The sequence below is a fragment of the Ovis aries genome, chromosome 24, assembly GCF_016772045.2.
Source record: "Ovis aries strain OAR_USU_Benz2616 breed Rambouillet chromosome 24, ARS-UI_Ramb_v3.0, whole genome shotgun sequence".
Classification (NCBI taxonomy): Eukaryota; Metazoa; Chordata; class Mammalia; order Artiodactyla; family Bovidae; genus Ovis; species Ovis aries.
In genome coordinates, this window is record NC_056077.1 from 1,002,867 (window position 1) to 1,030,589 (window position 27,723).

General features: G+C 67.9%; 2 protein-coding genes across 10 annotated transcripts; both read left to right on the top strand.

Moving 5' to 3' along the window:
* CAPN15 (calpain 15) lies at positions 1–16,942 on the top strand. 9 transcript variants are annotated; one of them, XM_042239855.1, is made up of 13 exons: positions 1–264; positions 5,538–5,818; positions 9,973–11,401; positions 12,089–12,297; positions 12,379–12,562; positions 12,636–12,859; positions 13,532–13,657; positions 13,750–13,902; positions 14,189–14,350; positions 14,439–14,665; positions 14,791–14,957; positions 15,044–15,222; positions 15,292–16,942. In XM_042239855.1, the coding sequence occupies exons 2-13, from the start codon at positions 5,637–5,639 to the stop codon at positions 15,467–15,469; spliced, it is 3,420 nt and encodes a 1,139-aa protein (XP_042095789.1). In that variant the 5' UTR covers positions 1–264; positions 5,538–5,636; the 3' UTR covers positions 15,470–16,942. The 9 variants fall into 9 exon arrangements, with proteins under 9 accessions (XP_042095789.1, XP_027817178.1, XP_042095790.2 ...); XM_027961377.2 differs by lacking the exon at positions 5,538–5,818; XM_042239856.2 differs by lacking the exon at positions 1–264 and having other exon boundaries at positions 5,439–5,818; positions 15,143–15,222.
* On the top strand, positions 16,191–27,049 carry PRR35 (proline rich 35). Its single transcript, XM_027961892.3, has 2 exons — positions 16,191–25,952; positions 26,218–27,049. Exons 1-2 carry the CDS (start codon positions 24,850–24,852, stop codon positions 26,837–26,839), a joined length of 1,725 nt encoding a protein of 574 aa, XP_027817693.1. The 5' UTR covers positions 16,191–24,849; the 3' UTR covers positions 26,840–27,049.
* The last annotated feature ends 674 nt before the right edge of the window (positions 27,050–27,723 follow it).

The window sequence follows — 27,723 nt, forward strand, 5'->3', positions numbered from 1 at the left end:
GATTCACAGTGCCGCGTGCGCCCCGGGCGCGCCGTAGCCACGGGGCCCCGGCCGGGCGCTACGCTACGGAGGCGGCGCAGGGCGCGGCGCGGGCCGGGCAGGGTCGGTGCGCTCTCCGGCTCCGCCACTCAGAGCTAGAGGTTGTCGGGGCCGCGCGCCGACGGCAGAGGGCCCGCCCGCCTTCCGAGAACAAGTTGTGGGCCGGCCGGCGCGGACGAGCGAGCCGGGCCTCGGGGACTGAGGAGGCGCCGCGGGCTTGCGGAGGTGAGTCCCGTCACCCGGGCCAGGCCGGGGCCGGGGGCGCGGCCTGGACCCCCAGGAGGCCACGGCAGAGGGGCGGCGCCTCCTGGGCACTGGCCGGTCGCGGCCGGGCTGGGGACGCTGCTGGAGAGGGGAGCCGCCAGGACCTCGGGCGCCGGGCAGCGGGGGACTAGCCCAGGGTTTGCAGACGCGGGAGGCGGCCTCAGTCCCTCCTGCCCTTGAGTGCCCTTACCTCCGGTCAGTGTCCCGGCCGCGGCGGCGTTAGGGGAAGTGTCCGGGCCGGCCCTGTGGAGTGGGGGAGCAAGCGCGTCCTGTCTGCCCGCTGGCCACCAACCACGCTTCCTTCTCCTGTTCCTTTCCTGTTGGCGCTGGAGCTAACCGAAAAGTTACCCATGGTGGCCCCCAGAGTGTCTGCCGGGCTGCCGGCCCGGCGGCCCACCCAGCTGCCCGCAGGAGGGGGACACTTCTGATCCTGGTCAGGGCAGCCTTGTGTGATCAAACGGCCTTGACGGGGCTGGCTCTCGGGCCCCCTTAACACGCAGGAGTTTGTGACCAGACTGCAGACAACAGGACCCCAGTAAAGTCCAGCCTGGGAGTTCGGGGTCTTGTGGCTGCGAGCCCTGCCGAACTGTGGGGGAGCTGGGACTCAGCTGGGTGCTTGGTTGTTCTGTGCTCTCCTGAGAGCCCCTCCTGTGGGGCCCCCTCCCTCTGCATGCGTCTGGGGGCAGTGTAAGCCCCTGTGGGAGGACCCCGCCCCCAGAGCTGGGCTCCAGGGGAGATGGGGTAAGTTGATCCTTCCACTTCTGAGTGCCTTTCTCAACCGTGGGGAGAAGAGTAGTGTTTCTGCGGCCCAGGTGCCTGGAGGAGGGCCCCAGATGGGCGGGGAGCCTGGGAGCCCCTGTTCTGCAGCCCTGCTGGTGGGTGCGGCCTGGCCTTGGTTCCAGGCACCTCTCACTTCCTCTTAGGTTGTCCTGCTCCTTGGAGGAGCGCTTCTCTTTTCTTCTGCGTCTGAAGCTCTCTAGTGCTGCTCCCTGTGAGCAACCAGGCTGGTGACCTCATGACCTCCTGAAAGCCAGGCTTAAACTCAGTGATTGCTAGACTTTAGAGAGGGAGCAGGTCTTTACCTTGTGTCTCTGCTCTAAGGACCCCTGCCCCAGACCAGGTGCTCTGAGAGCAGGAAACGGCTGGGTCCTCCAGCCCTTCTGGACGGGGTCACTTTGCTGAAACTCTTTGGTTTCAGGCTCTGCGTTAGACTCTCTGGACCCCTGTGTCAGACAGCGTCCTGCTGAGCCCTGCTTTACAGACAGGAGGCCCAGGCTGGGGGCAGCCGGGCTGTGGGGAAGGAGGAGTGGGCTGTGCATCCAGTCCTTCCAGCCCCTGCGTCCACCGCCCCTGATGCTTGTCTTTTATTTGGGAAGAAGGACTCTGCACCCTAGAGGTTCTCTAAAACCATGGATGTTTTCGTGGGCCTGAACGGGTTGCTGAAGAGCCTGCAGGGCTGGGTATGTACCAGCCCAAGCCCAGACTCGGCCCGGGTGCTCCCTGCCCCCGGGTCAGCCGCCCTTTTGCCTGCACTGACTCCAGCCCTCCCACCTGGCACCCGCGGGAGCATCCCAAAGCAGGGACATGGTGGCGTCTCTCTTGCCCAACCTCTTGTGCCACGTTCCCAGGCAGGACCACCCCCCCAGTACCTCCCCCCCAACCAAGAGTGCCCAGTAGGCCTGTGGCATCCCTTTGGTGTCCCCGGCTCCCTGTGCCCAGTGCTGCCCCAGCGGCACCGAGGCAGGTGGTCAGTGAGCATCCTGCGTCAGCTGCAGGCTGCTCTGGTGACCCAGCTCTCACCTCGCAGGGGCCTCTGGGGACCCCGCTCTCACCTCGCAGGGGCCTCTGGGGACCCCGCTCTCACCTCGCAGGGGCCTCTGGGGACCCCGCTCTCACCTCGCAGGGGCCTCTGGGGACCCCGCTCTCACCTCGCAGGGGCCTCTGGGGACCCCGCTCTCACCTCGCAGGGGCCTCTGGGGCCGCGGGGCCAGAATGGCACCTGCAGCCTCCTGGGGGTGAGGACCGGCTCGCCCCTCTCCACCGTCCTGGATAAGGAGAAAGAGGGTGTGGGTGGAGTTTGGACTTGGACACCTGCCCAGGCACGCTTGTCACTCCGGGTCACCCTGTGAAGGGCTGTGCTGGTGCTGCCAGGACGGAGCTGGGGGCCATGGGGGAGCAGCAGGGGACCTCCTGACGCCCCCAGGATGCACTGTCCCTCCAGTGAGGACTTGTCCGGGGCGCCAGCCTCCCTGCCCGTCCTGGTGGCACCATCTCCCTCCAGCAGCGGCTCCTCCCTGCTGTCTGCTTCCCCCTCCCTGGTGGCCAGACCCCGGGACGGGGCTGGACGGTGCTGCAAGACGTCAGAGGGAAAGCAGGCCGATAGCTGCTGTTGACGAGAGCCGCGGTGTCCGTGTCCCAAGGAGGCGCTCGTGGCTTCGCTCCCTCGGCCGCTGGCCGAGCCTGGAGCTGAGGCAGCGCTTGCTGCTGACCCCTCCACGGCCACCCTGGAGATGCTCCCCACAGCCCGTCTGCCGCCCCTGGTTGAGCCGGAGGCTCCAGTGCCTTTATGTCTCTGAAGCAACTCTGCCCCCGCGAGGCCTGCAGTCACCAGCCACCCAGGCCGCGCTGCTCTGCGGCCACTTGGCCAACAGAAATGGGGAAGTGCCAGAGGCGAGCGCCCGTTGTCAGGCGGCTCTGAACTTGTGAACTGGAAAACGAAGTCGTGGTGGTGTTCCTGGCTCCCTGGTGGAAGTTTCCTTCTTGAGCCTCAACTGAGCGGGTACGACTAGAGACAGAGAACACGCTGGGACGCTGTGTCCCATCCTCCGGTCTCCGTGCCAGCGAGCCACCCCTCACTTGTGGGTGTCGCTCTGGGGACCTGCCTCCACCTCTCCCTCCTGGAAAGCAGGGGCCTGGAAGCAGAGCCCTGCCGGCCACGTGACCCGCATGGGGTGGGGGGCCCAGGATCCGGACCGCGGCTGGACACTGCTGGGCCGAGGTGCGGAGACAGCGGCCTCCTGAAGCACGTTCAGGGTAGGGTCTGCGGCCGGACCGTTTCCTCCCGGGCCGGGTAGTGGAATGCTGGTTTCTGTTTTGTTCCTGAAGCTGGTTTTCAGGGGACATTGTTGGTGACTCTCAGCAGAATCTCCACAGCCCCCTCCTTAAGGTCCTGGCCCGGCCAGTGGGGGTGTCTGGGCCTCACAGTGCACCTGGGAAGGACAGGAGGCATGTGCCCCGTGGACAGGTGGTACCAGGACCTGGGTCCCGGGCAGTCTTGCTAACTGCTTGCCGAGAGCCCTGACCCTTGCCCCCCAGGCACCTTCCCCTGGTGGCCCCAGCCATGGGCAGAGCCAGGCTGTGGGAGGCCTTGTCCCCTGTGGCCCTGGCTGGCCTAGATGGTGGTGGCCTTGGACCAGGCAGCAAGGAGCAGCCGAGGCAGGCCCCAGACTGCACAGTGTGAGGCCCTGACGCCAGATGGCTTGTGGCCTGGAGCCTGGGCTTGGCCTGGGAGGCGAGGCTCTGGGGCGGGTCTTCCAGGCAGGGCCCTCCCCGCTGGATAGGTCTGGACTTTGGCCCTGGAGCAGCAGCCCAGCCTGTAGGCCAATCGCCAGGACCCAGAGTCCATCGGCCAGGGGTGCCAACCTGTCTCCCTGCTGCAGGACTCCGCCTGCCACCCCAGGACCAAGGCCGCATGGAGGCCGGGCCCTGTCCTCGCTACCCGGGGTCTGGCTGTGGGTGGGAGCCCCCAGCCATCCCCTGTGCTCTCAGTGGGCGCGGGCTGAACTCCTGGTCAGCCCGAGCCTGGGCCCGGGCATGGGTGCTCCTGCTCCATGGGCACCTTCGTGGCTTAGCTTCAGCTCGAGGCCTCGGCCGCTCAGGGTTTGACTGCGTAAAGGGAGGGTTGGAGACGCTCGGGGTCTCTCCCTGGGAAGGCGCCCCCGTGGGGTGGGGTGGTGGCAGGAGGCTGGGGGCTGGCCTGGTTGCGGTGTGTCTGCCTCGTCGCCGTGGAGGGGCAGGTGTCCTGAAGGACCTGCTCGGCGTGGGCCTGACCGCCATGAGTGCCCCCTCGCAGCCCAGGGTATAGGGCTCTGGCTGCGGCCGCTGCCCGAGCGTGACTCGTCCCCGTGGGGGTGAGCATCCGCCGTGGGAGGGGAAGGGCCGGGACTGGAGGTGGGTGGTCCTGGGCTCACACAGGCCTCACCCTGATGTCAGGTGGGCCCAGCGGCGTGGCAGGCGTGTCGGGTGACATGAGTCTGTCCCCTTGTCCTGCCTTTTCCACGTGTCTGTCGGGAGTGAGAAGTGATCCCTGCGGCTCGCAGCGCGCTCCCACCAGGCGGCCCTCCTGTCGGTGGACGTGGGGAGCGTTGGCTTTGCAGCCACTGGGAACCCCCACCCACCCCCACCCCCAGTTGGCTCTGGTCAAGCTGAGGGGAAACCTGAGTGGTGGGTGACTTTCAGGGGCACTGGGCCGTCAGCAGCCTGTCCGGCCCTGGTCTGGGTCCCTTGGAGGAACAGGTCCAGCGGGCGTGTTGCTGCCCGGCTCTCTGGCCTGACTGCAGCCCTGAGGGCAGGGCCCAGGTCCTCCCCGCTGCAGAGCCGCTGCGCTGCTGGGCCCTGGGTGCCTACTGGGAGGGGGTCGTGGGTGATGGACCTGGGCTGAGGCAGAGCTGCTGGTCACTTGCTTGACCAGAAAGCGAAGGGGACACCCACGGCGGCCCAGAGGCAGCCCAGGTGTCTTCCCTTGCCTGACTGGGACTCACCTCATCTGAAAGGAGACGCACCCCTGCCCTGCCCCTGCCCAGCCTCCCACCTCAGGGCAGGAGCACCTGGGCCCACGCCTCCAGAGAGCAGGCAGCCTCCTGGGCCCCTTCCTGCTCACCGTCTCCAGGTCAGGGAGGCTGTCCTCCGTAAGGGCCATGGTGGTGACTGTGGACGGTGCCCAGGGCTCCCCAGCCCTACCGGGTGCCCCTCTTCCAGCCCATTTTCTCTGGTTGAACATCTCCTCGATTGTCTCTTTCAGGGTGAGACCTATTCTGAAGGCCAGCAACTGTGGCACAGCCGCCTTGCCCCAGGGGCGCCGAGGGGGCCATGATAGGGGGCACCGTGGGGCGGGGGGACCCTGCAGTGGGCCTGCTGCGGCGCCCCTGCCGCGTGCGCTGGGACCCTCCGGGCACCGTAGTCACGTGTCTCTTCTCTTTCTGTCTCTGTCATTTCTGTTGTGCTCCTCGGACCAGCCCGGCTCGCGAGGCCACCCTCCTCCATGCTCCGCCTCGCCCGCCGCCGCCGGCGCCCTGTGACCAGGCCCGGTGCTCAGCGTGGCTGCCGCGGGGGCCATGGGGAGCTCTGCCTCCTCGCTGGCCGCGGAGACCGAGTCGGACCACGGCTTCCCCCGGGGCCCGCCCTGCTCGGGGCCCCCGGCAGCGGCTGGCTGGGGTAGGAGCAGCCCCGGGGGGCCTGCGTGGGGCGGCAGCCTGGGCACCCGGCAGCACCCGCCCCCGCGGCCCCGGGCCCGAAGGTAAGCAGGTGGAGCAGGGGCGCCCCGGGCCTGAGGGCGGGGCTGCCGTTAGGTGCCCTTGCTCGGCTGGCGCCTCCCAGACAAGCGGGCCCTGTCCCTTAGGGCCCTCTGGAGACTCTCTTCACCCCAGAGACCCGGGCGACTCGGGCTGCTCACTGGGCAGAGCACACCCGGGACCCCCGCCCCCTGGAGCTGGGCTGAGGGTCTCAGAACCACAGATGGTGGGGCCAGGACCACCGCTGCCTCAGGCCGGGGGCTTGCTTGTCCGCTGGCGCTGGAGAGGCTGCTGGAACTGCTTGCTGGGGGCGGGGCCGGGGGCACGGCACGCACCGAGAATGCTGCTTGCTTCCCGTGGAATCTGTGGCCCTGCCGTGGCCCGACGTGTGTCACCCTGTGATGTGGCTGCCTGCAGGGGGCAGGGGGCAGGGGGCCATGGGTCCCGCTGACGAGCCTCCCTCCACGTGCCCGTGTCCTCCAGCTGCAGCTGGACTCGGTCCCAGCCGCTCAGGCTACCACGGCGAGCTCCACCTCCAGGTGCCGAGGTGAGGGGTGGGCAGCCCAGCCACGCTGCCCACCGCTGAGGCCTGGTGGGTTGGGCTCCCACATGCCCCCACACACAGACGCTCCAGCTTCTCCATGTCCTGCAGCCTGACTGGAGGGTGAGGGGCTCAGCAGACACTCAGAGTCCACCGCCCTTGGGCCAGAGGGGGCACTTGGCCTTCTTGGCACCCCGGCCTACCTCGGGTGCAGACACCGCCCTCCGCCGGCGGCCCTCGGCAGGCACTTTCCTCGGACACAGCTCACTTGTGCAGGACAGTGCCTGGTGTCTGTGGGGCCCTGAGCGTGTCCTGGGCTCACCATCTAGCCGGCCAGCCTGTGCGTGGAGCAGGACCTGGGTCCTATCAGGCTTCTGGGGGTCGCCGAGTGACCCCAGGGAACATAGTCATGGAGGCCCGCGGTCCAGAGGGACGGCTGCGGAGCAGAGGGCCTCGGCTCCCTGCGCTGAGTCAGTGCTCACCAGCCGTCAGGGGCTCTACTCACACGGTGGGAGTCTCGCGGCGTGTGGCCCGTGTCCGCTTCGCACTGAGCGTCATGTTCTCGGGCGTCCACGTGGTAGCGAGGGTCAGGACTTCGCCCCTTTTCGGCTGAGCAATGCTCCGCCGTGTGGCGTAGGCCTGCCGGTTACTGGCGGACACTCTCCCTGGCGGCTCTGCCGCTGTGGGCGTGCGCGGAGAGGATCTGCACGGACGCGTGTTGCCCCTTCTCTCGTGTAGGTGCACAGGATCAGGCTGCCGGCATTCACCGTAGGTTTACGTCTAACTGTCTCAGGAGCTGCCAGGCTGTTCTCCACGGTGGCCGCCCCGTTTCCCAGACCCCCAGCCATGCAGGGAGGGCTCTGGTTTCTCCACACCCTCCCCGCCTGCCCCGCCTGCATGCAGGCGCTGGCTGTGCTGCTCTGACCGGCGCCTCCCCAGGGTCCGGCGCGCCCCTTCGTGCCTTCTCCGTGCACACGCGTCGTTTCATTTCCGTGTATTTACGTCCTTAGGGTAAGTTGCTGGGGAGGGGCAATTGCTAGGCCTCGGAGGGGTACGGGCCCCGAGGTGGGTGGCAGAGAGGTCGCCTGTCCAGCCTGTACCCTCTCATTCTCTGGCCCAGCACCTCCAGCAGTTAACTGTGCCACCTGGAGTGAGTCAGGAGGAAGAGCTGGCAGTGACCTTGAGGAATCCACAGGCACCTGACTAGACACAGGAGGAGCAGGCAGGGGGCTGGTGCGGCAGAGGCAGGCCAACCCTCCCCACGCCTCCACTGGACACGCGCGTGTGGGTGGCCCGGCAAGGCCATCCCTGCCCTGAGGGGCGCCCCCTCCACTGAAGAGCCTGCAGGTCTGGGCTTGGTCCCACCGCCAGGCGGACCAGGAGCTGCAAGGCTCAGAGGACCTGGGCTTGGTGTGGGCGTCGGCTGCAGGCCGCCCCTGGGGACACAGGCCTAGGGGACGGCGCAAGACTAGCTGAGGGTGGCCTCAGAGGGAGGTGCCCACGTGCTCCCTGGGACCAGCTAGGGGTCGGGGTCAGGTAGGCATCCTGCCGGGCCGTGCAGCCTCAGGTCTGCTGGCCTGACCAGCGGGGTCCTTGAGAGGGGACCCCACTTACTCTGCTTAGCTTTCCGGGGAGCCGAAGGCCACCTCCCAGCTGCTTGCAGCCCCCATGTCCCAGGAGCGCCCGCCCCCGCCTCGCTCTGGCCTGGGGCTGAGGCTGTAGCCCAGAGAGCTGAGGTGCGCTGTCCACCCCACCTGCTCGCCTTTGCATCCTGAGGGTGAGCGCCCAGCCTCCGAGTGCACCCGGTGCTTGGGAGCGTCTGAAGGCTCTGGCGCATTAGGGTGCTGGGGCGGCGAAGGCCCAGGCTCCTCCAGACATCCTGCTGCTGCCCCCTGAGCCGCTTCGTCCTTGCCCACCCCGTGACACCAAGACGCGACATGGGCCGTGTGGGTCCCCGAGGGAGGCAGCCCGGACTGCCTCCCACCCTCCTGGGACGCCAGCCAAGGACCCCAGTGTGGCCTCATGCTCATCTGGGCCCGGGCCCAACCAGCTGTTGGGCTGTGAGGGGTGTAGGGTTGGGCTTCCTGCCCTCCTGCATGTGCTCAGCACTCCTAGGCCACCAGGGGCCTGGAGCTGCGGGCAGGCTTGAGTCTTTGCCCAAGTTTCCCACAGGGCACGGGGCGGCTGTCTGAACCTGGGCCCGGGCGGCAGCGTGTGTGCGGCTTGTCTGTGTGGCCGCGTGTGCCTGTGCCTTGCCTGTGGGCCTTCCTCAGCGGGGAGCAGCAGGGGCATCTCTTAGGCTTTGGTGACGCAGAAGCCCAAGCTGACCCAGCCAGGGCTTGCCTATCACTCTGGTGCTGCGGCGGCTGCGGACGGCCCTGAGGCTCAGCCCCACACCGGGGAGGTGGCAGGGGCCTGTGTGGGGCCCAGGAACCATCACGCTGCTTGGGGGAGGGTTTCTGTTTGTTTTGAAGAGGGAAGTTTTCTTTCTTCCGGGAGCGTCTGGCGTAAACGCAGCATGGGAAGCACGAGCTCTGCACTTTGCTGTAAAGAACAGTTGCTGTTTCTGCCAAGCAGATCAGCTATTGTCAGGGCAGGAGAGCGTGGATGCCCACGGATGCCCCCCACGTGGGCTGGCCTCGAGAGGCGGGTGAGGGGCCAGCCCTGCTCCCAGCCCTGCTCAGCCCGCGGGAGCCGCCGGCTCCTCCTGCCGGAGTCTGCACATCCTGAGCCTCCCCGTGGGTGGAGAACACCGCATGTCAGGGCCCAGTGCTGGTGTGTGTCCGTGCTTCGCTCCTGGCTGCTGACCGGTGCTCCTCGTCTTATTTATCTGTTTACTCATTGATGGACACTTGGCTTGATCCCACCAGTTGGCTGCTGTGGGCAAATCTGCCGTGAGCACGTGTGGATGTGTGCTGGTGGAGAGCACGTATGTGCCTGGGGTGGGGTTGCTGGGCCCTAACTGTGGTCTTTGCGTAGCTTCTGGGGAGCCATCGAGCGGTTGCCCACAGCAGCTGTGCCCTTCCGCGCTCCCCCAGTGATGGGGGAGACCGGGTCACTCCAGCTCCAGGTCCTGGCACCTGCCCTGCCGGGTGGGCTGGTGCAGTTTGCATTTCCCTGACTGACCCGCTGAGCAGGTTTCCACGGGCTTCTCTGTATCTCTGGGGAAAGTCGCCTCAAATCCTTTGCCCATTTTTAAAACCAGGTTTTTGTCATGTGGTTGTAAGGATGATTCATACGTTCTGGGTGCTAGACCCTGGTCAAACGCATGGTTTGCAAACGTTGTCTCCCATAGGATATCTTCTTACTCTGTGGTGTCCTTTGACTCGTGGGAGATGTCAGTTTTGATGTTCTTTTGTTTCCTCCTTCATTTGCCTGCACAGTCGTGAAAATTTACCCACGTTTTTTGCTTCTAAGAGTTGCGTAGTTTTCGTTCCCACGCTGAGGTCATTGATCCATTTTGAGTTAAGCTCTGAATGTGGTGTGAGGTACGGGCCTGACTCCTTCTTCAGCATTTAGATCCCATTTTTATAGCGCATTGGTTGAAAACACCATCCGTTCCCCGCTGCACACTCTTGACGTCTTGTCAGAAACTCCTGACCCTGCCTTCCCTTGCAGCCACACGCACTCGCCCGGGCCCATGGCCGCGGTCGGGGAGTGGGCCTGCGCGCGCTGCACCTTCCTGAACCCGGCCGGCCAGCGCCAGTGCTCCATCTGCGAGGCCCCGCGGCACAAGCCTGACCTGGACCGGATCCTGCGGCTCAGCGTGGAAGAGCAGAAGTGGCCATGCGCCCGTTGCACATTCCGCAACCTTCTGGGCAGGGGGGCCTGCGAGGTGTGCGGCTTCACCCCCGAGCCTGGCCCGGGGGCCCCCCCACTGCCCATCATCAACGGGGTGCCCCCAGAGCCCCCAGGCAGCTGCCGGGACGAGGCGGGGACCCTGCGGACGGCGGGGCCGGTGGCCGTGGAGCCGGCGGGTGGACGGCCGGCGGAGGCAGAGGGGCAGGAGCGGGGCGCGGCCGCGCCTGGGAGCGGCTGGGCCTGCCAACGCTGCACGCTGCACAACACGCCTGTGGCCAGCTCCTGCTCAGCCTGCGGGGGGCCCCGGAAACTCTCGCTGCCCAGGATCCCTCCCGAGGCACTTGTGGTCCCGGAAGTCGTGGCTCCTGCAGGCTTCCCCGGTGTGTCGGCCCCGGCCCAGCCTGGGGAAGGCGCCGAGGCCAACCCTCCTTCTGCCGTGGACCAGGAGCCCCCCCGGGGGCCACCCTTCAGCCCATTCTCGCTTACCCTCCAGAACAACCCCGTGCCTCGCAGCCGCCGCGAGGTACCCCCCCAGCTGCAGCCACCGGTGCCTGAGGCCGCCCAGCCCTCGCCCTCTGCTGGCTCCAAGGGGCCCCCCCAGGGCCTGGGGCGGCCCACGGCCGGGGCCTCCCGCCTGGCGGAGCTGCTGTCAGGCAAGCGGCTGAGCTTCCTGGAGGAGGAGGAGGCTGAGGGGGGCCCCACGCTGCGCCCCCCAGGGCCCGCCAGCCCTGCACACTGCGAGGCCAGCAGCAGCACGACAGGCAGCGATGTCATCGACCTGGGCGGCGACAGCGTGCGTTACACGCCGGCCAGCCCCTCCAGCCCCGACTTCACCACCTGGTCGTGCGCCAGGTGCACGCTCAGGAACCCCACGGCGACCCCCCGGTGCACAGCGTGCGGCTGCTCCAAGCTTCACGGCTTCCAGGAGCATGGCGACGCCACCGCCCGCTGCCCCGACTGCAGTGCGGACCAGCCTGGGCCCTGCCCAGCCCACAAGGCCAACCGCCCCCTCCCTGCGGCGCCGTCTGAGCGCCCAGGCCAGTGGGCCTGCCCCGCCTGCACCCTGCTCAACGCGCCTCGGGCCAAGCACTGTGCCACCTGCCACACCCCCCAGCTCATGGCGGCCCAGCGCCGGGGCGTAGCGCCCCTGCGGCGCAGGGAGAGTGTGCTCGTGGAGAAGCGGCGGCAGACAGACGAGGGCGAGGCCAAGGCCCTGTGGGAGGACATCGTGGCCTTTTGCCGGGAGGTGCGGGCCCGCGGCGGTCCCTTCTCCCCCCGAGCCTCAGCTTTGGTGACCCCCATGTGACCGCTCACCTGAGATCCTCAGGCCCTTTTTCTTCTGTGTCCGTGAGGGTCCTGACCCCTCACCCCCAGCGTGAGTGCCGTCAGCAGCAGTGGCCTCACAGGAAGATGGGGACAGACAGGCAGGCTGGGTGCCACCCCCAGTTGCAGAGCCCCAGCTGAGACAGGTGCCCCGTGTGCTCTCTTGCCCTTGGCCTGCAGGAGGCTAAGCCCAGGGCATCACCCCCAGGGGCCTGGGGGGCTTCTGTCCCCCTGGGGTGCTGCCCTCTGTCGCTGCCGGCAGTCCGTCCAGAGCTGGGTCCCTGCCACCCTGCCCCTGTCAGGCCCCCCATGTCTCTTCCTAGGGACTCTGGTGCCCCACACCCACACCTGCAGCCTCCAGGCTGGGCCCCGCACTGTCCCCTGGGGCACACATACCTCCCACTGGCCCATCGCCAGCCTGCTCTGCCCTGGCTGGCTACAGTCCACCACGCCTGCACAGGGTGGCGTGGGCCTCATGAGGCTCAGCCGTGCCATCTGCAGGCTGCGAGCTGCATGCCTCCCCCATTCCTCTCGGGCTCAGGTAGCTGGGTACTCTCTTGGGGTGGGATGGGGTTTGGCCTGCCCTGAGTTGTGGCCGTGGTCTCTGCAGAACAGCGTGAACTTTGTGGACGACAGCTTCCCCCCTGGGCCCGCGTCTGTGGGCTTCCCCGCGGGCGACAGTGTCCAGCAGCGCGTGCGACAGTGGCTGCGGCCGCATGAGATCAACTGCTCTGTGTTCAGGGACCACGGCACCTCCTGGTCCGTGTTCCACACGCTCCGGCCCTCGGACATCCTGCAGGGTCTCCTGGGGAACTGCTGGTGGGTGTGGGTCTCCCACCCGGCGTGGGGAAGCGGGCGGGCGGGCGGGCTGAGCTCCCCCTGAACCCTGGTCTCATGCAGGTTCTTGAGTGCGCTGGCAGTGCTGGCCGAGCGGCCGGACCTGGTTGAGCGGGTGATGGTCACACGCAGCCTGTGTGCAGAGGGTGCCTACCAGGTGCGGCTGTGCAAGGACGGCACGTGGACGACGGTGCTGGTGGACGACATGCTGCCCTGTGACGAGGCCGGCTTCCTGCTCTTCTCCCAGGTGGGCGGGGGTGCGGGCGGGCGGGCGGCAGGCGCGAGGAGGCAGCGGCCTCACGACTCCAGCCCCCCTGCAGGCTCAGCGCAAGCAGCTGTGGGTGGCCCTCATTGAGAAGGCGCTGGCCAAGCTGCACGGCTCCTACTTCGCGCTCCAGGCCGGGCGCGCCATAGAGGGCCTGGCCACGCTCACCGGTGCCCCCTGCGAGAGCCTGGCCTTGCAGGTCAGCTCCACGAACCCCCGCGAGGAACCGGTGGACACTGACCTCATCTGGGCCAAAATGCTGAGTTCTAAAGAGGCTGGGTAAGAGGGACAGCCACGCTGGGGACCTGGAGCAGCGGGAGTGGTCAGGCCAGCACCCTGATCTGCACCCATGTTTCGCAAGATATTTCTGGCATGGGCTGACCACGGCTGGGAGGCTCAGCTCCCCATGCTGTGCCAGCCACCCCACCTGCTTGGAATGGGGTGAGGGCAGGCAGGGTGCTGTCCGTCAGCTTGTACCTAGAAGGCCCTGTCCTGATAGGGCCTGTGATGACCATCAGCACCCTTGGGGGTCCATGTGGAGTGAGCTCCCTGATGGCACCTGGCAGTAGCAGCCCCCGGGGTGGACGGGTTGGGGGAGTGGGAGCTTCTGAGCTCCAGCATGCACTGGCCAGTGTCTGGGGAGGGTCCAGGACCCTTGCCCTCAGCTGTGGTGGGCAATGGCACAGCTCTGCTCCTTGGGGAGCAGCATCTCTGAACTGGCAGGGTCCCCAGCCTTGCCAGACCTCCAAGGGACCCAGGCCTACCCGCCCCGCTGAGCTTGGCCCACCATTTCCTGAGCCCTGGTGTTCTATGTGGGTCTCCCACAGGCAGGGAGACCCCCACTTGGAGCTGCACCTCCCCGAGGCAGGCCAGGACAGCAGGTGTCCCCCAGAGAGGGAGCCCACCGCAATACCAAGGGGCCCTGGTCAGCCGGTTGCTCTAACTGCACAGGTTCCTCATGGGCGCCTCCTGTGGTGGGGGCAACATGAAGGTGGACGATGCTGCCTATGAGAGTCTAGGCCTGCGTCCCCGCCACGCCTATTCCATCTTGGATGTCCGGGATGTCCAGGGCTCCAGGTAAGGGTGGGCGTGGTGGGGCATGGCCATGGGCAGGGCGGGGCCAACAGACCCAGGGTTGGGACAGACCCAACCCTGTGGTCTGTCCGAAGGCTCTTGCGCCTACGGAACCCATGGGGCCGCTTCTCCTGGAACGGCAGCTGGTCAGACGAGTGGCCACACTGGCCGGGGCACCTGCGGAATGAGCTCATGCCGCATGGCAGCAGCGAGGGTGTCTTCTGGATGGAGTACAGCGACTTCGTCAGGTACCACACACCACTCACCCTGACACATACAGCATCTTTCCCAGGAGCTCTGCCTGTCTACTGCCTGGTGGGGTTGCTTCTGCTGGGGCTCTGCCCGTTGGTCAGCCTTAGGGCCTGGCGCCCCCTGGCGGTGTCCACAGACAACAGCCAAGACTGGGGTTTCTGAACACGGATTCCAAGAGTTGCCAGCTGGGCGAGAGCCTGCTGCGGTCACCCCGCCCAGGGACTCATGCTGTGCGGGCAGCTGGGTGGAGGCCGCTCAGCCGGCTACCCTCTCGCTGCCCAGGTACTTCGACTCCGTGGATATCTGCAAGGTGCACTCGGACTGGCAGGAGGCCCGGGTGCAAGGCAGCTTCCCCAGCTCGGCCAGCGGGCCGGTGGGCGTGACGGCCCTCACGGTGCTGGAGCGCGCATCCCTGGAGTTTGCCCTCTTCCAGGAGGGCAGTAGGTGGGCCGAGCGGACTGGGGGCGGGATGGCAGGGTGGTGTGGGTCTAGGGGCAGGGCCTGGCCACTCGCGACCTTTCCGTTCGCCCAGGCGCTCGGACTCAGTGGACAGTCACCTCCTGGACCTGTGTGTCCTGGTGTTCCGGGCCTCCTTCGGCAGCGGCGGCCGCCTGAGCCTGGGCCGCCTGCTAGCCCACAGCAAACGCGCTGTGAAGAAGTTCGTCAACTGTGACGTGATGCTGGAGCCTGGCGAGTACGCCGTGGTGTGCTGTGCCTTCAACCACTGGGGCCCTGTGCCCGGCCCACCAGCCCTGCAGGGTAGGTGACTATGGCCTGTCGGCCCCAGGCCCCGCCCACACGGCCCCGGGCCCCGCCCACGCCATCCCTATCTGCGCAGCCCCGCCCGCACGCTCCCTCTCTCTCTCCCTCGGTGCTCCTTGCAGCCTCCAGCCCCTCAGCGGGGGCCCCACGCAGCACCCCGGAGGCGCCTGGCCACGTGCTGGCCGTGTACAGCTCGAGGCTCGTCATGGTGGAGCCCGTGGAGGCCCAGCCGACCACGCTGGCCGACGCCATCATCTTGCTCACGGAGAGCAGGGGCGAACGGCACGAGGTGGGTGGGCGGGCGTGGTCCTGGGGAGGCGGCAGGAGGCGGCTGCGCACAGCCCGCCCACCCACACCTGCACCGCCTGCGCCCAGGGCCGCGAGGGCATGACGTGCTACTACCTGACGCACGGCTGGGCGGGGCTCATTGTGGTTGTGGAGAATCGGCACCCCAAGTCTTACCTGCACGTGCAGTGCGACTGCTCCGACAGCTTCAACGTGGTGTCAACACGCGGCAGCCTGCGCACCCAGGACAGCGTGCCGCCCCTGCACAGGTGCGCCCCACCCCGCCCCGCCCCCGGCGGCCGCTGGCCCCGCAGGCCCTCACCGGCCCCCTCCCCCAGGCAGGTCCTGGTGATCCTGTCTCAGCTGGAAGGAAATGCCGGCTTCTCCATTACCCACCGCCTGGCGCACCGCAAGGCAGCGCAGGCCTTCCTCAGCGACTGGACGGCCTCCAAGGGCAGCCACAGCCCGCCACTCACGCCCGAGGTCGCTGGCCTGCACGGGCCCCGGCCGCTGTGACCTCCCTGCCCCCACCCGCCTGCCCCCACACGCACTTTATGAGGGAGACCCCAACACAGGACGCTTGAACCACAATCTCAGGACCCCCACCCAGGGAGCTCCAGCTGCGGGCACAGCTCCCCTGGCCCTCCCCCCACCCCTCCCTCCTGCCCAGGGCCTCCCAGTCACCCAGCAGATTACCTCGAACCCACCTCCAGCTCTAGGGAGCCATGTGCCAGCCTCTCTGATCAGGCCACCTTGAGGTCTGGCTCTAACCTCCAGAGTCAGGGTGAGGCTGCCCCTTATCCATGGGCCTGGGTCTCCTGCCCTGGTCAGGCAGCAGTGTGCTCCAAATCCGGGCAGGTCAGAGGCCAGGACCCTAGAATGAGAGCAGGGACCACCCTTGTTGTAGGGGTCAGAGGTCAGGACTTCAGGGTGAGAGCAGGGACCATTTCCATTTTGTGATCAGAGGCCAGGACCCTGAGGTGAGCAGGGACCACCCCCTTGCTGGGTCAGGCCAGGACCCCAGGGTGAAAGTAGGGACCACCTCTATTTTAGGGGGTCAAAGCCAGGGCCCAAGGATGAGAGCAGGGACCACCCCAGTTTGGGGAGGTCAGAGGTCAAGACCCCAGGGTGAGAGTAGGGACACCCCTTTGTGGCCAGAGGTTGAGAGCCTTCCCTCAGTTTGCCCCCATATCCCACCTATCCGCCCCCCCTCCACCACCGCAAGCCCTCATGTGGCCAGCAGGGGTCCCTGGAGCCCCAGCAGGGTCTGAGGAAGGTGCCTGGAACTGTGGGGTGAGCCAGAGTGGGGAGGGGCACTATGCAATTCCTGGCGCGCAGCCAGGGTCGAAGCCATGCCCTGGGCTGGGGCTGGGGCTGGGGCTGGGGCTGGGGCGGCGGCGGCGGCCAGGTGGGCCTGGGCCCAGCCCTGTGCTTGGCACCACCTGACCTGCAGGAGACGCAGAGTCCCAGAGTCCCCGGGCTGTGTCCAGGCACATGCAGGGTGGGCCCCAGCCCCGCACTCTTCCCCCTGAGCCAGCGTTCTCCCTGCGCTGCTCAGCCCTGAGCTCTGTGTCTGCCTGGGGACGACTAAGGCCGCTTCCTGGGTGCCCAGCCTCGCTGCCCAGCAGCCCCTGGCAGCGAGCAGCCCTGCCCACGGTCCCTCGCTTTCTGTGGGGCTTGCCGGGTTGGGGGGAGCAGATTCACTCCTGGAGAAGCACTAGACCCCCGGCCCCCTTTGTACTCCTCCTGTTCCTCTGAGTGGGGGGCTCGCACCTGGAGGAGCACCAGAAGCACTAGACCCCCCACCCCCGCCCCCTTTGTACTCCTCCTCGTACTCTGAGCTGTGAGTATTTTTAACCCTGTACATACGGCAGCTCTTCTGACACAGAGACTATTTTATCAACGTCAGCGCCATCCCTGTAGGATGACCCCATGGGTGTTTCCAGACTCAGGCTCCGACGGACCAAATAAAGATGTCTTGTTTTGTAAGTTCGTTCTCGTCCATCTGTGAGAGGGGCCCCTGGGCTCCTCTCCAGGACAGAGCTGTGCCCACTTAGGGACAGCCTCTCTGGGATGCCTGGGCGGGTATACAGGCTGCCTCCCAGGGAGCCTTCAGGGGCACCCTGCCACCCGCTGCCTGCACCCCAGGAAGGACGGGGCATCCAGCTGGGGCAGACACTCAGGCCTAACCCTGTGGTGGTTTGCAGACTGGCACTCACGAAGCCTCAGAAGGGCTGTGCCCGTGCTGGGCTTTTCCTAGAGAGACAGCTGTGTTCCAGGTGCCTGTCTGGATCTGTCGGTCCCGGGCGGAGCAGAGGGTGAGCGGGGCTGGGAGACGGCCACCCTGTGCCCAGTCCCTGCCAGGCTGGGCGGCGTGCAGCCTCCAGTCCCAGCCCAGGCTCCGTGTGGGGCCAGGGAGGCCGGCCTCCCAGTGAGAAGGGGGTTGGGGTGCCGAGGCCATGCAGGGTGTAAGAGGCCTGTCTTGGGCCAGCCTATCGAATGTGAAAGCAATTAAAGCCACCAGCAGTGTTCGCTCCAGGCGGGCCTCGGGCGGCGGGGAGCTGCCACAACGCATCTCCGCTCAGTGCCTGGAGACGCCCCCCCACCCCACCCCCCCGCTCTATCCGCGGCTGCGCGGCCATGCCGGACCTTGTCCTCCGGGGGCCGGGCTCCGTCACCCCAGGGCGTCCCGGGGAACCTGGGCCCACATCACTGCAGCCCTGAGACGCTCAGGACATGCAAGCTGATGGGCCCGGGGGCTGCCTGCCTCCCTGTCGGCTGGCCTGGAGACCCCGGCCTGTGCCCGCTCCCGTTGGACACCTTCCCCGGCAGGGAGGGCTGAGGGAATTGGGGGTCAGGGCCCCATGGCTGCTGTTCCCGGCAGGTGCTGCAGGTGCTGAGGTGGGGCCTGGCGGCACCTGGATCTAAGCTGGTGCGGGCAGTGGGCGAGGCACAGCCTCTTGACGCGCCCGCGGGGGCGCCTGTCTGGGCTGCGTCCCCCCGTGTCCCCCGTCTTCGCCGGCTGGAGCCCCTCCCGGCCCTCACCCAGGCTGCTTGGGCTGCCCACCCGTTGGCTGCGGTGGCCTTCCCGAGGCAGGCGGTGGGGTGTTCTCACTTGTGAGGCAGCCCTGTCAGAAGCACTTAGTGTACAAATTAGCTGTGGCCTCCCGCCTCCTCCGCGCTCTGGGCTCCGCAGACTCCCTCCCGCCCACAACAGCCACGGCTAGCTGGCTCCTCCGTGGCCCCCGACCTTGACCTGGACAGGGGTGACCGCGAGGGGCGGGCGTCCGGCCAGCCAGCAGGGACTCCTGCTCTCAGCTCGGCACCGAGCCTGCCCTAAGGGCCAGGGCCGGCGTGCAGAGCCGTGGGAGGATGGACCCCGAGCCACACACAGACTGCAGCCCCCACCGCCCCGCCTGCCGGCCGGCCTGCCACTCAGGCAGGGAAAATCGCCTGTGACAGGCCCAGGAAGGCAGGGCCCCGGGGGCCGCGCAGGACACGCACAGCTCCTCTTCCAACATATGGTTGCTGTCGGCCCCGGGCGCTGCTCGGCCAGCGCTCCAGAGCTCTGCGGCCTGAGCTGCGCCCCCACCCGCCTGGCTGGCTGCTCCCTTGGATCCGCCTGGCCCCTGCCCCACTGGTATACGTCCCCCGACGGGGAGCTCACTCCCGCAGCAGCCCCTCCAGCGAGCGGCCAGGAGCCTCTGGTTCCAGGGCCTCCAGCGCTCATGGAGAACTGGTCCCACCCCACCCCAGGGGTCCCCTGAGCGAGCTTTGGGGGAGGGACGGGGGGGTTGCTTCCAGAGGATGGCGTTGATTGGGGGAGGGCTGCAGTGAGCAGGTTTGGGGCCAGAGGCCTTCTGGGGTCCCAGTGCTGGGATCCTCCCAGCTGCACACCCTCTCCCTCAGCGTGGGCCCACTCTGCCCCATGTCCTGGGCTGGCTGGGTAGCCCCACAATGCCCTCCCTGGAGCATGCACCCCACGGGCGCACCCCTGCCCCCCCCAGGTCTGTGGCAGCCCCCACCAGTGTCCCAGTGTCACCCGGTCCTGTCAGTGTAGCTTTGCTGCCCCCTCACAGGCCTGCAGTGAACCTGCTGTGGCTCCCCAGTGCCCTCAGGGCCCCAGGTGTGACCTTGCCCCTGGGAACCATGCCATGAGTCCCTGAGGCCACCTCAAGTGTGCAGGAGGGAGGTGCCAAGGATGACTTGGGCTCTGCCCTTGGTGGAGCTCTTGGACGCGTGGGGGGCTGCCACGTGTCATCAGCAAGAGGGTGACCATGAGCCATGGCCATTGTCCCCTTGGCGCTGACCCCTCCTGGGGCTCAGACCCTGCTCACGGGCTGTGCCACTGTCCCCCTTCCCACGGGGCGAGCAGAGGCTGCCTGACCCCAACACCAGTCCTCGTGAGGGCTGCGCATGGATGCTGAGGGGAGGAGACAGGCCTGCCTCGGGCACCACACCGCTGTCGCCCTGCCTTCCCTGGAGCCACTGTCCGTCCTGCCCCCGTGCCCCTGGCGCACAAGTGCCAGCGTCAGTGGAAGTGACAGGTGCACAGCTTGGGCAAGCGGACAGAGCAGGTTAATGCCACGATGCCTCCCTGGAGGTGGAGGGAGGGGCTGTGTGTCCCCCCATCCCACACCAGGACAAGCTGAGGGAAGGCTGCTGCCTAGGGGCCCCTGCCCAGTCTGCAGGCCCAGACCGATACCCAGGGAGCATGGGCAGAGGTTTCCGGGCCCAGGCCGCAAGGGGATCAAGCCCCCGAGCTCGGGGGTCCCTGACTCAGAGGCAGCGTCAAGAGGGTAGGGCCAGATCCCTGGGCCGGAGAACACACCAGCATGTTGGGATGTTGAGGTGGGGCCTGTGGGTGGGCCATGATCTCCTGCCACACCCCACTGCAGGGTGGAGAGTGGGACAAGCTCCAGGCACACTGTACCAGCTGCAGGGAGCAGAAACGCCCCCAAAGGCTCAGGCAGAGCACCGCTGACTGGCCTCCCCTGCCACGGCCGGGGGTGGTCTGTGCACCCTGACTCAGCACTGGGGACAGGCTGTCAGGCTGCAGCTGTAGCTGAGCTCTGGGACCCCTGCTGTGCGCTCGGAGCCCACCTGCATCCCTGACAAGACCCCCTCCTGGAGCCCGGCCATGCCCTTCAGCCTGAGCTCAGGGGGCGGGACCACTCTGTGCCCCGCCCAGAGCCTGGGGAGGGCGGTCCACAGGGCTGAGCTGCCCTCCATGGCCTCCTCCCCCCTCTCCGGGGCTTCACCAGGCTGTCCTGAGACGCCACTCCCTTCCCCTGGAGGGTGGCAACAGCCTCCAGCCAGCCGGCCCCCTGTGTGAGCAGCAGGGCCTCCCAGAGACCAGGAGAAGGAGTCTGCAGTGGGGGGCCAGGAAGCTCAGCGCCATCCCTGGGACCCCCAGCCCCAGGTCTCAGGGTGACCTGTGCCCCCTGCCCTGTCTGGGCAGTGCCCAAGACAGGCCGCGGCCTGTATGTGTGTGTCCGGATCTGTGTGCAGAAGGAGCCGGCCTCCTGGCCCCTATGCTCCGCAGAGCTGTTGGCGTGACGACTGCTCAAGCTGTCTCCCGGCCTGGGGCTGCCTGCACGGTCAGCTGGTCAGCTGGGCCAGGCCGGGCAGGCAGAGAGGGACGGCTGGTGGGCCGTGCCCCCCCTGCAGCCCTCCAGCACTCCCACCCTGCCCTGTGGGCTTGCCGGGGGAAAGTGGGGTCTCCCCAGTTGTATCAGGGAGGGTGACACGGGACAGTCGCCCTCACACCAGTGTCCTGGCACTGGACGCCCCCAGAACAGGGCGCCCTGCTCCTTACAAAGGCCAGTCAGGGCTGACCAGAGCGCCAGCAATAGTGCGTGGCCAGTCACCCTCCTGCACAGCTGGGGAAACCACGGCCAGGCTCACAGGGCCCAGAGCGCTCCGTCCCAGAGACCCTGCGGGACATACTTTTGCCTTCCAAAGTGCCCATGTCCCCACACCGAGCTGCGCTGCCCTGGGCTTCGACAGGGGCTCCAGCGAAGGTGGAGCGGACGCTCATGGGGGCCTCTAGGGCAGCACACGCCCCTCTGATGGCAGACCCCACCCCACTCCTAAGATGGACATCACGCATCTCCGGGTTCGGACACTGTCCCCTGAACAAAGGCAAACATCCTCTGAGGAACACAACTGGCCTGGCCTGCAATCTGTGTCCACTTCCAGAATGGTGCTGGCTGCTCAAGGGGATTTCTGCTAGGACCCAGCTGAGACGTGGGGCCCCGGACTATTGAGTTTGGACGTTTGGTATCAACATGGAGTCAAGCTCCGTGGGCAGTGGAGCGGCTCAGGCTGTGAGGATAGAGGGGGCGGTGTTTCCTAGTGGGCCCTTTCCCCGCCCCACCTGGCTCAGCGGCCCTCCCAGGAGGGACGGGCAGTGGAAAGGAGGCCTCCTAGCAGTGGGCAGGGGCAGGGCCCTCCCCAGAGCACCTGCCAGGGGACTGGTGGTAATGCTCCCAGAAAGCGGGAGTGAGCACATGGGACCCTCTTTTCCGGAGTCAGTGACTGTCAGTGGGCAGGGCAGGGGCTTGGGAGTGCAGAGCCATTCAGCCTCCTGTTTGGAGAAGAGAGAAGGGCACTGCAGGCAAGCCTTGGTCAGCAGAGGAGGCTCTGCACGGGCGTGCTGGGCTCTGCCCTCCTCAGCCGCTCTGTTCTCCAAGGTCTCCTGTCCCGGGGCTCAGCCTCCAGGCCCTAGCTCAGGCGGAGGGGCTGTCAGGGGCCAGAGCCCTGCCCTGACGGATGAGTGCTGACGGCCCCACTCCCTGCGCCCTCGGCCGCTGACACCCCATCACACCGCTGCAGGGACCCCGGGAGACCTGGATGCCTCTGCGCACCCCGGCGGCAGCCTGCAGGCAACGGGGGCGGGGACGTGCCAGGCGCCCCTCGTTCGGCCGCACACCTGCCTCTCCACTGCGCGCGCCTCCACGGGGCTGCCCGACCCTGCCCTGCTCGGGCGGCGCCACCGGTGTCACCGGCCAGGAGTCCATCCACGAGTTGCCGGTGCGGCGCGGATTGCTGAGCCGGTCCCGGGCGCGCGAGGCCGGTGAGTGCGCCGAGGGGGCGACTGCGGGCCGGGGAGTGGGAGAGACGGGGGTGCACCCGAGGTGGGGAGGAGATCACTGCCGGCGCTCGGGCGCCTCCGCCCCGAGCCTGGGTCGGAGGTCGCCGCGCCCCCCGGAGCCCGGCGCCGTGGCGCACGCGCGGCCGCTCCTGCCACCAACTTCGGTAGGTGCGAGTCGGCGTCGGGGAACGCGGTCCGTGGCGGAGGCTTCGGGGACTCGCTGCCTAGTGAGTGACCGCAGACCGCGCGGGGTCCCTCCGCAGTTTTCCGGGCGGGAATCGGGGTCGCGCCCCGAGAGCCCGTGCGGGTCCCCGGGGGTGCGGGGTCGCGGCGGCGCCAGGCGGGGCTGGGCGGGAAGTTCCCGCGGGGTCCCGGGGCTACGCGCAGACTTATCACGGCGCAGCAGGCTCCGCTCGGCCCAGGGTGCAGGTACAGCGGGCGCGGGCCGCGGCGGGTCTGTCTGAAGTTTGGGGGCCGCGAGAGGCCGCCAGGATTGTCCGGGCGTGGGCGCGGCTGCCCCAGCCCCACATCCCCCACTTCGTGGTGTCCAGGCTCCACGAACTATTAGAGCGCAGCAGCTGCGTCGTTATAGGAGAACGCCCTGGAGGGAAGCGGGGAGGGAGTTGGGGTCTGGACTTAGCCCCAGAGGAGCCTGGTCACCTGCACCACGCCCTGTGGGGTGCTCCCAAGTCCCAAGGGCGCCAGCTGCAAGCTCTAATCCCCGGTGGCTGGTGGGGGCTCCAAGCGTTGGGTGCCCCCTCTACCCCCTGGGGTGGGGCCTCCTGCCGGGCGGCTGTCAGCTCTCCCCCAGCCAGGGAAGTGTTAGTGGGACCAGGTGTCTGGGCGAGCACATGGGGGCAGGCTGCGCTGGGCACAGGCACCCAGTCACAGTCACGGGTTGGGGCACGTGTGCAAATGAGCATGCCTCTGGGGGTGTGGGGTGTGTGCTGGTGTCTGGGGTGTCTTCTGCTTGTGCACAGTCATGCTGGGCAGGTACCAGGTTGTTCTCTGGGCCCCCATGGGGTCAGCGGCACTGGGATGTCTCCCTACCAAGCCCCCCTGCAGCCAGGTGACTGCTTTGAAGGCCAATGCAGGACAGGCCTCTTGCCTGCTGAGTCCAGGGGTCTAGGAGGAGCCCCCCAGTCCAGGGGCCCGGCTGGGAGGTGGGGTGGTGGTGGCACCAGGCGGCACAGCTGTGTGGCTCCTAGGGCTGGGTGATCGATGGCGCCAGCACAGCCGCCTCTGTCTCTGGAGCACACACACCCATTTGTCATCTGTGTCTTAGGGGGGCGGGGGGCAGGGGTGGGGCCTGCCTCTGCACCCACCTCCAAGTTCAGGGCGTGTCTGCGGCCCTCGGGGGCCCCAGCCCCTCTCCTCAGCCAGCCCCCTCCTCCCAGCCCTGCTGGGAGCTCTGTCCCTTCCCGGATGGCCGCAGCCCTCCACACCGGAGCCCTGGCCGTGCTAGCCCCCTCCCAGGGCCCGTTCGAATGGACGGCCCTCTCTGCCCCTCTGGCCATTCCCAGGATGGGGCTGCCCGCTCAGTGTTTGGAGGCAGCAGACATGACTCCCCGCCATGTGCAGAGCCCGAAGGCCGGCAGGGAGGACGATCTGCTCCCGATGACTGCCCCAGCCCTGCCCGGCTGAGCCCCGGGGAGTGGGACACGTGCCCGTGTGTCCACACCCGTGAATGCCTGTGACCCTGCGCGTCCTCGGTGCGTGCGTATGTGCGTGTGCAGTGTACTCGCGTGGCCAGTGGCCTGTCCACTCTGAGTGGTCTGTGAGCCTTGTGTGCCTGGGCCCCTGCACTCTGGCGGCTGCCCGTCTCTGCTCTGAGGTGGCCCAGCCGCACCGAGGTGGTCTCTCCGGGTGCTGCATGAGGAGGGTTCGGTAGGAGCCCTGCACGCTCGTGTGCACGCACCCGCCGAGCCCCGGCCGAGGCACGCGCTGGGGCGGTGGACGGCCCAGGTGGCAGCCCAGATGGACCGCGGAGTGGCTTCTGAGCAGGCGAGCGGGGTGTGGGGAGAGGAGGGTCTTGGCCAAGCTCGGTCGCGGCAGGCTCGGCTGCCGACCTGCCGGCAGCCACCCAGATGGAGCCGGGCTGAGCAGGTGGCCATGCCGTGGGGCCATGCTGGACATCCACGCCCCTCAGCCTGGCCTGGCCCACAAGGGGTGACCCTCCCAGAGACTGCAGTGCCCAGGGACACCCTTCAGAGTAGGGACGTGCTGTGTCAACAGGCTCTTAGAGCTTCTGCTGTTCCTCATCTCGGCTGCCCCGGGAGCAGGGGTCTCGGGGGTGGAGTGAGACAAGGAAGGGCCGCATCCCCAGGAGTGAGTCTGCTCATACTTGGCTTCCTCCAGTCATTCACCAGTGCCCCCAGGGTAGACGGAGACCCAGGCTCTGCCGGCGTGGGGCAGATGGGTGTGGATGGAGTCACCCCAGAATTGGGCCTGCCGGGGACTGGCCAACATGTACGTAAGGTCAACCAAGAAAGTACAGGACTTAAATTTCGGATAAATAACAAACAATTTTTTAGTGCCCAAATGTTGGCTCGGCCATACTTACACTAAGAAAGCATTTGCTGTTTGCCTGAGTCCCGTTTCCCCGTTTTTGTGTGCTGACCGTGTCTGCTGACCCTCCAGGAAGGCGGGCAGGGAGGCCTGCTGGTCTGGACAGCAGAGGCCAGGGAGGCGGAGGGCCGCTGTGGTGATGGGGCGGGGAGGGGTCGGCTAGGGTGCCGGCGCTGACGCAGGCCCCATCCGCAGGTGGCATGGGGCCGGGGCCCACCCGCTAGCCGCCGCCATGTCCCGAGAGGCCGGCTCCTGCCGTCTGGGCCCCGGGGCGCGCGCCCGGGCGCGGAAGCCCAAGAAGCCGCACTACATCCCGCGGCCCTGGGGCAAGCCCTACAACTACAAATGCTTCCAGTGCCCCTTCACCTGCCTGGAGAAGTCCCACCTCTACAACCACATGAAGTACAGCCTCTGCAAGGACTCGCTGTCCCTCCTTCTGGACTCCCCTGACTGGGCCTGTCGCCGCACCCCGGCCACGTCCCGGCCTCCCGTGGCCACCCCAGGCCGTCCCGCGGACCCCTTGGCCCCAGCTGACCCCGGCGCCCGGCCCCGAGGGGCGCGGCTCCCGGACGCCCCCGCCACACCCGACCTGGACCTCACGGCCGCTGATGTCCTCTCCCTGCGCCGCCAGGTCGGGGGCCCCCGGCAGGGGGCCGAGGGCTCCTCCCCAGGGACACCACCCCCTGAGGCCGGGGACATGCATAAGGGTGCGGGCCTGGAGGGCCTCCTGGCTGAATCGTGGAAGTCAGGGTTGGGCGGGGGCCGCAGGAGTGCGGCCGTGGTGGGCGCCGTGGGCCCCGAGACCAGTGTTCCCTGCTATCCCCCGCCCAGCTCCGGGGAGCTCCCCGAGGCCCAGAGCCTCCACCTGTCCCTGCTGGGTGTCAACTACCCTCTCGGCCCAGGCCTCTTTTCCTACCTGGGGCCCTCCCTGGCTGCTGCCGCCCATGTGCCCTTCCTGGCCTCAGCCAGCCCCCTGCTGCCCCCAGCCGCTGCCTTCCCTGCCCCACAACCCCCCGAACGCCCCGCCCTGGTCCCCCGCCTGTACTATCCCCTGCTGCTGGAGCACAGCCTGGGGCTGCCAGCCGGTAAGACCGCCCTTGCCAAGCCCCCTGTGCCCCCAAGAGGGCCACCCGGGGCCCTGGTCCCTGGGCTGCTGAAGGTGCCAGTGCCAGGGCTGGGTGGGCCCTGGCCCCGCAGCGCTCTCAGGGACCCTGGGCAGGAAGAGCAGCTGGGGCGAGCGGCCCAGAGTGACCCCAAGAGAAAGCTGGCCCTGGGGGCCCAGCCAGAACCCCTGAAGGCCCCCTGCAGCCGAGCGAGCGTCAGTGCCCAGAGCAGGTGGGTGTGGGGGCCCAGGCATGGGGCACTCGGGGAGGTGGGAGGAGGGCTGAGGGGGCAGGGTGGCCGGGCGCCCCCCCGACCAGAGCTCAGCCGCTAGGAATATGGGTTTCAGGCTGCAGAGGGGAAAATGAGCGCACACAGCCAGCCTTCCTTCCTTCTGGGGTTCTGAGGCCCCAGGCCAGGGTGGCAGGCTGGACAGGGGCGTGAGGGGCAGGCACCGTGGGGACAGTTCAGCCTCCTGACCAGCTCTCGCCACCCCCAGCCTGCGGACTGGCCCTTCCGCGATGCTCTGGCCCGAAGACGAGGAGCTGAGCGACCTCGAGACCGCTGGCCCCGCGGCCTCCTTGCCCCTGCAGCCGCTTGGCTTGGCACTGGGGGGCCCCGGGCACGTGGGCGGGGACCTGACTCGGGCCCTGGGCGACTGTGCTAGGGTGGAGCAGCGCCTGGGCCAGCTGGCGCCTGCCGGGGGCCTGGCCCCACGGCCCCTGCGGGAGCAGCTGGGAAAAATCCGCCGTGAGCTGCTCACCATCCACCAGGCACTGGCGCGGGCCGCGCAGCCACCCGACACACCCCTCGACCTCTCTGTGAAGCGGGCGCCCGCCAAGGGGAATGAGGTGCCCGTGGGGCTGTGGGCACAGCCGGAGCAGGGCCCCACACTGGCCCGGGGAACCCCGGAGCCACACAGCCTCCTGGCGGCCCAGCCTCTGACCAGCCACACCACCAAGTGTGAGGCCGACTCCAGTGTCCCTCCCCCAGCCCTTCCCCTGCAGGCGTCCGAGGACCCTGTCATTCCCAGCAGCTGGGGTGCCCACGGTGGGGCTGGGGGCTCCTGGCCCCCCGAGGCCATCCCGGGCGTGCAGAGCCCTCCGGGTGCCGAGGTCTGACCACAGCCCCCGCTGCCCCCGCGGTCCTTCCCGGATGGGTGCCCTCCTCCAGCCCTGCACCCGCTGCCCTGTTCCCCTCCTGCCCCAGCATGTCCGGGGACAGACCCCCACCTGCTGTGGCCACGCCTGTCTCTGGGGTCATGCAGGCACTGCCCAGGGCCCCTTAGTGAGCACGGTTGTGGACATTAAAATGGAGACCGCCTTCACACACCCGTCTGGGCTCCTTCTTCACTGCCGCTGCAGCGTCACCATCCACGTAAATGTCCCCGGACTGGGCATCAGGGCACGGTGTCCTGGGCCCTCCCCGGGGACCCAGAGTCTGGGGAGAGAGTGGGGTGCTATCCACGGGGGCAGAGCAGGGGCGGGGGAGGCAGGCGTGCACAGTCTCGGATCCTCTGCGTTTCTGCACACGGGTGGTGGGCAGGGACCCCAGAGCATGCCTCCAGCCCTGTCTGGCCGGCCAGCCCTAATGTCAGATTCGTCCAGGAGGCTGCTTGCTCTGGTTAAATGGCGACCCACGTGCTGTGGCCCAGGGCTGGTCGCGCAGTGTGGCCTCCACTGGGCCCTGGCCAGCCCCTGCAGCCGCGATAGGCATCGGGTGGCTTTCACAGCCCACTGCCTCCCTCCCAGCACGGCCAGACTTGGCTTTCCCACAGTGGGGGGAGGGGTGCCCCAGGGACCCTTGGGCCCAGCTAATCTCTTCTCTGCCTGGGAGCCGGCCACACCTCTGTGCCCACCCGGGAGTGGCCCCAGGAGGCCTGCACCTGCCTGCTCCCGGCTCCCCAGGCTGGGCTGGCCGGGCTGGGGCCAGTCGGATCAGGACTGCAGCTGCCCATCAGCCGTGGCGACAGCAGATAGCATCGTGCCCACCCCCCACGGCCTCC

Coding starts and splice junctions, on each gene's coding strand:
- CAPN15 (XM_042239855.1), top strand. CDS start 5,637: ATGGGGAGCTCTGCCTCCTCGCTGGCCGCGGAGACCGAGTCGGACCAC. Junction 14,666..14,790: donor CGGCCCACCAGCCCTGCAGG/GTAGGTGACTAT, acceptor TGCTCCTTGCAG/CCTCCAGCCCCTCAGCGGGG. Junction 14,958..15,043: donor GCAGGGGCGAACGGCACGAG/GTGGGTGGGCGG, acceptor GCCTGCGCCCAG/GGCCGCGAGGGCATGACGTG.
- PRR35 (XM_027961892.3), top strand. CDS start 24,850: ATGTCCCGAGAGGCCGGCTCCTGCCGTCTGGGCCCCGGGGCGCGCGCC. Junction 25,953..26,217: donor AGCGTCAGTGCCCAGAGCAG/GTGGGTGTGGGG, acceptor CGCCACCCCCAG/CCTGCGGACTGGCCCTTCCG.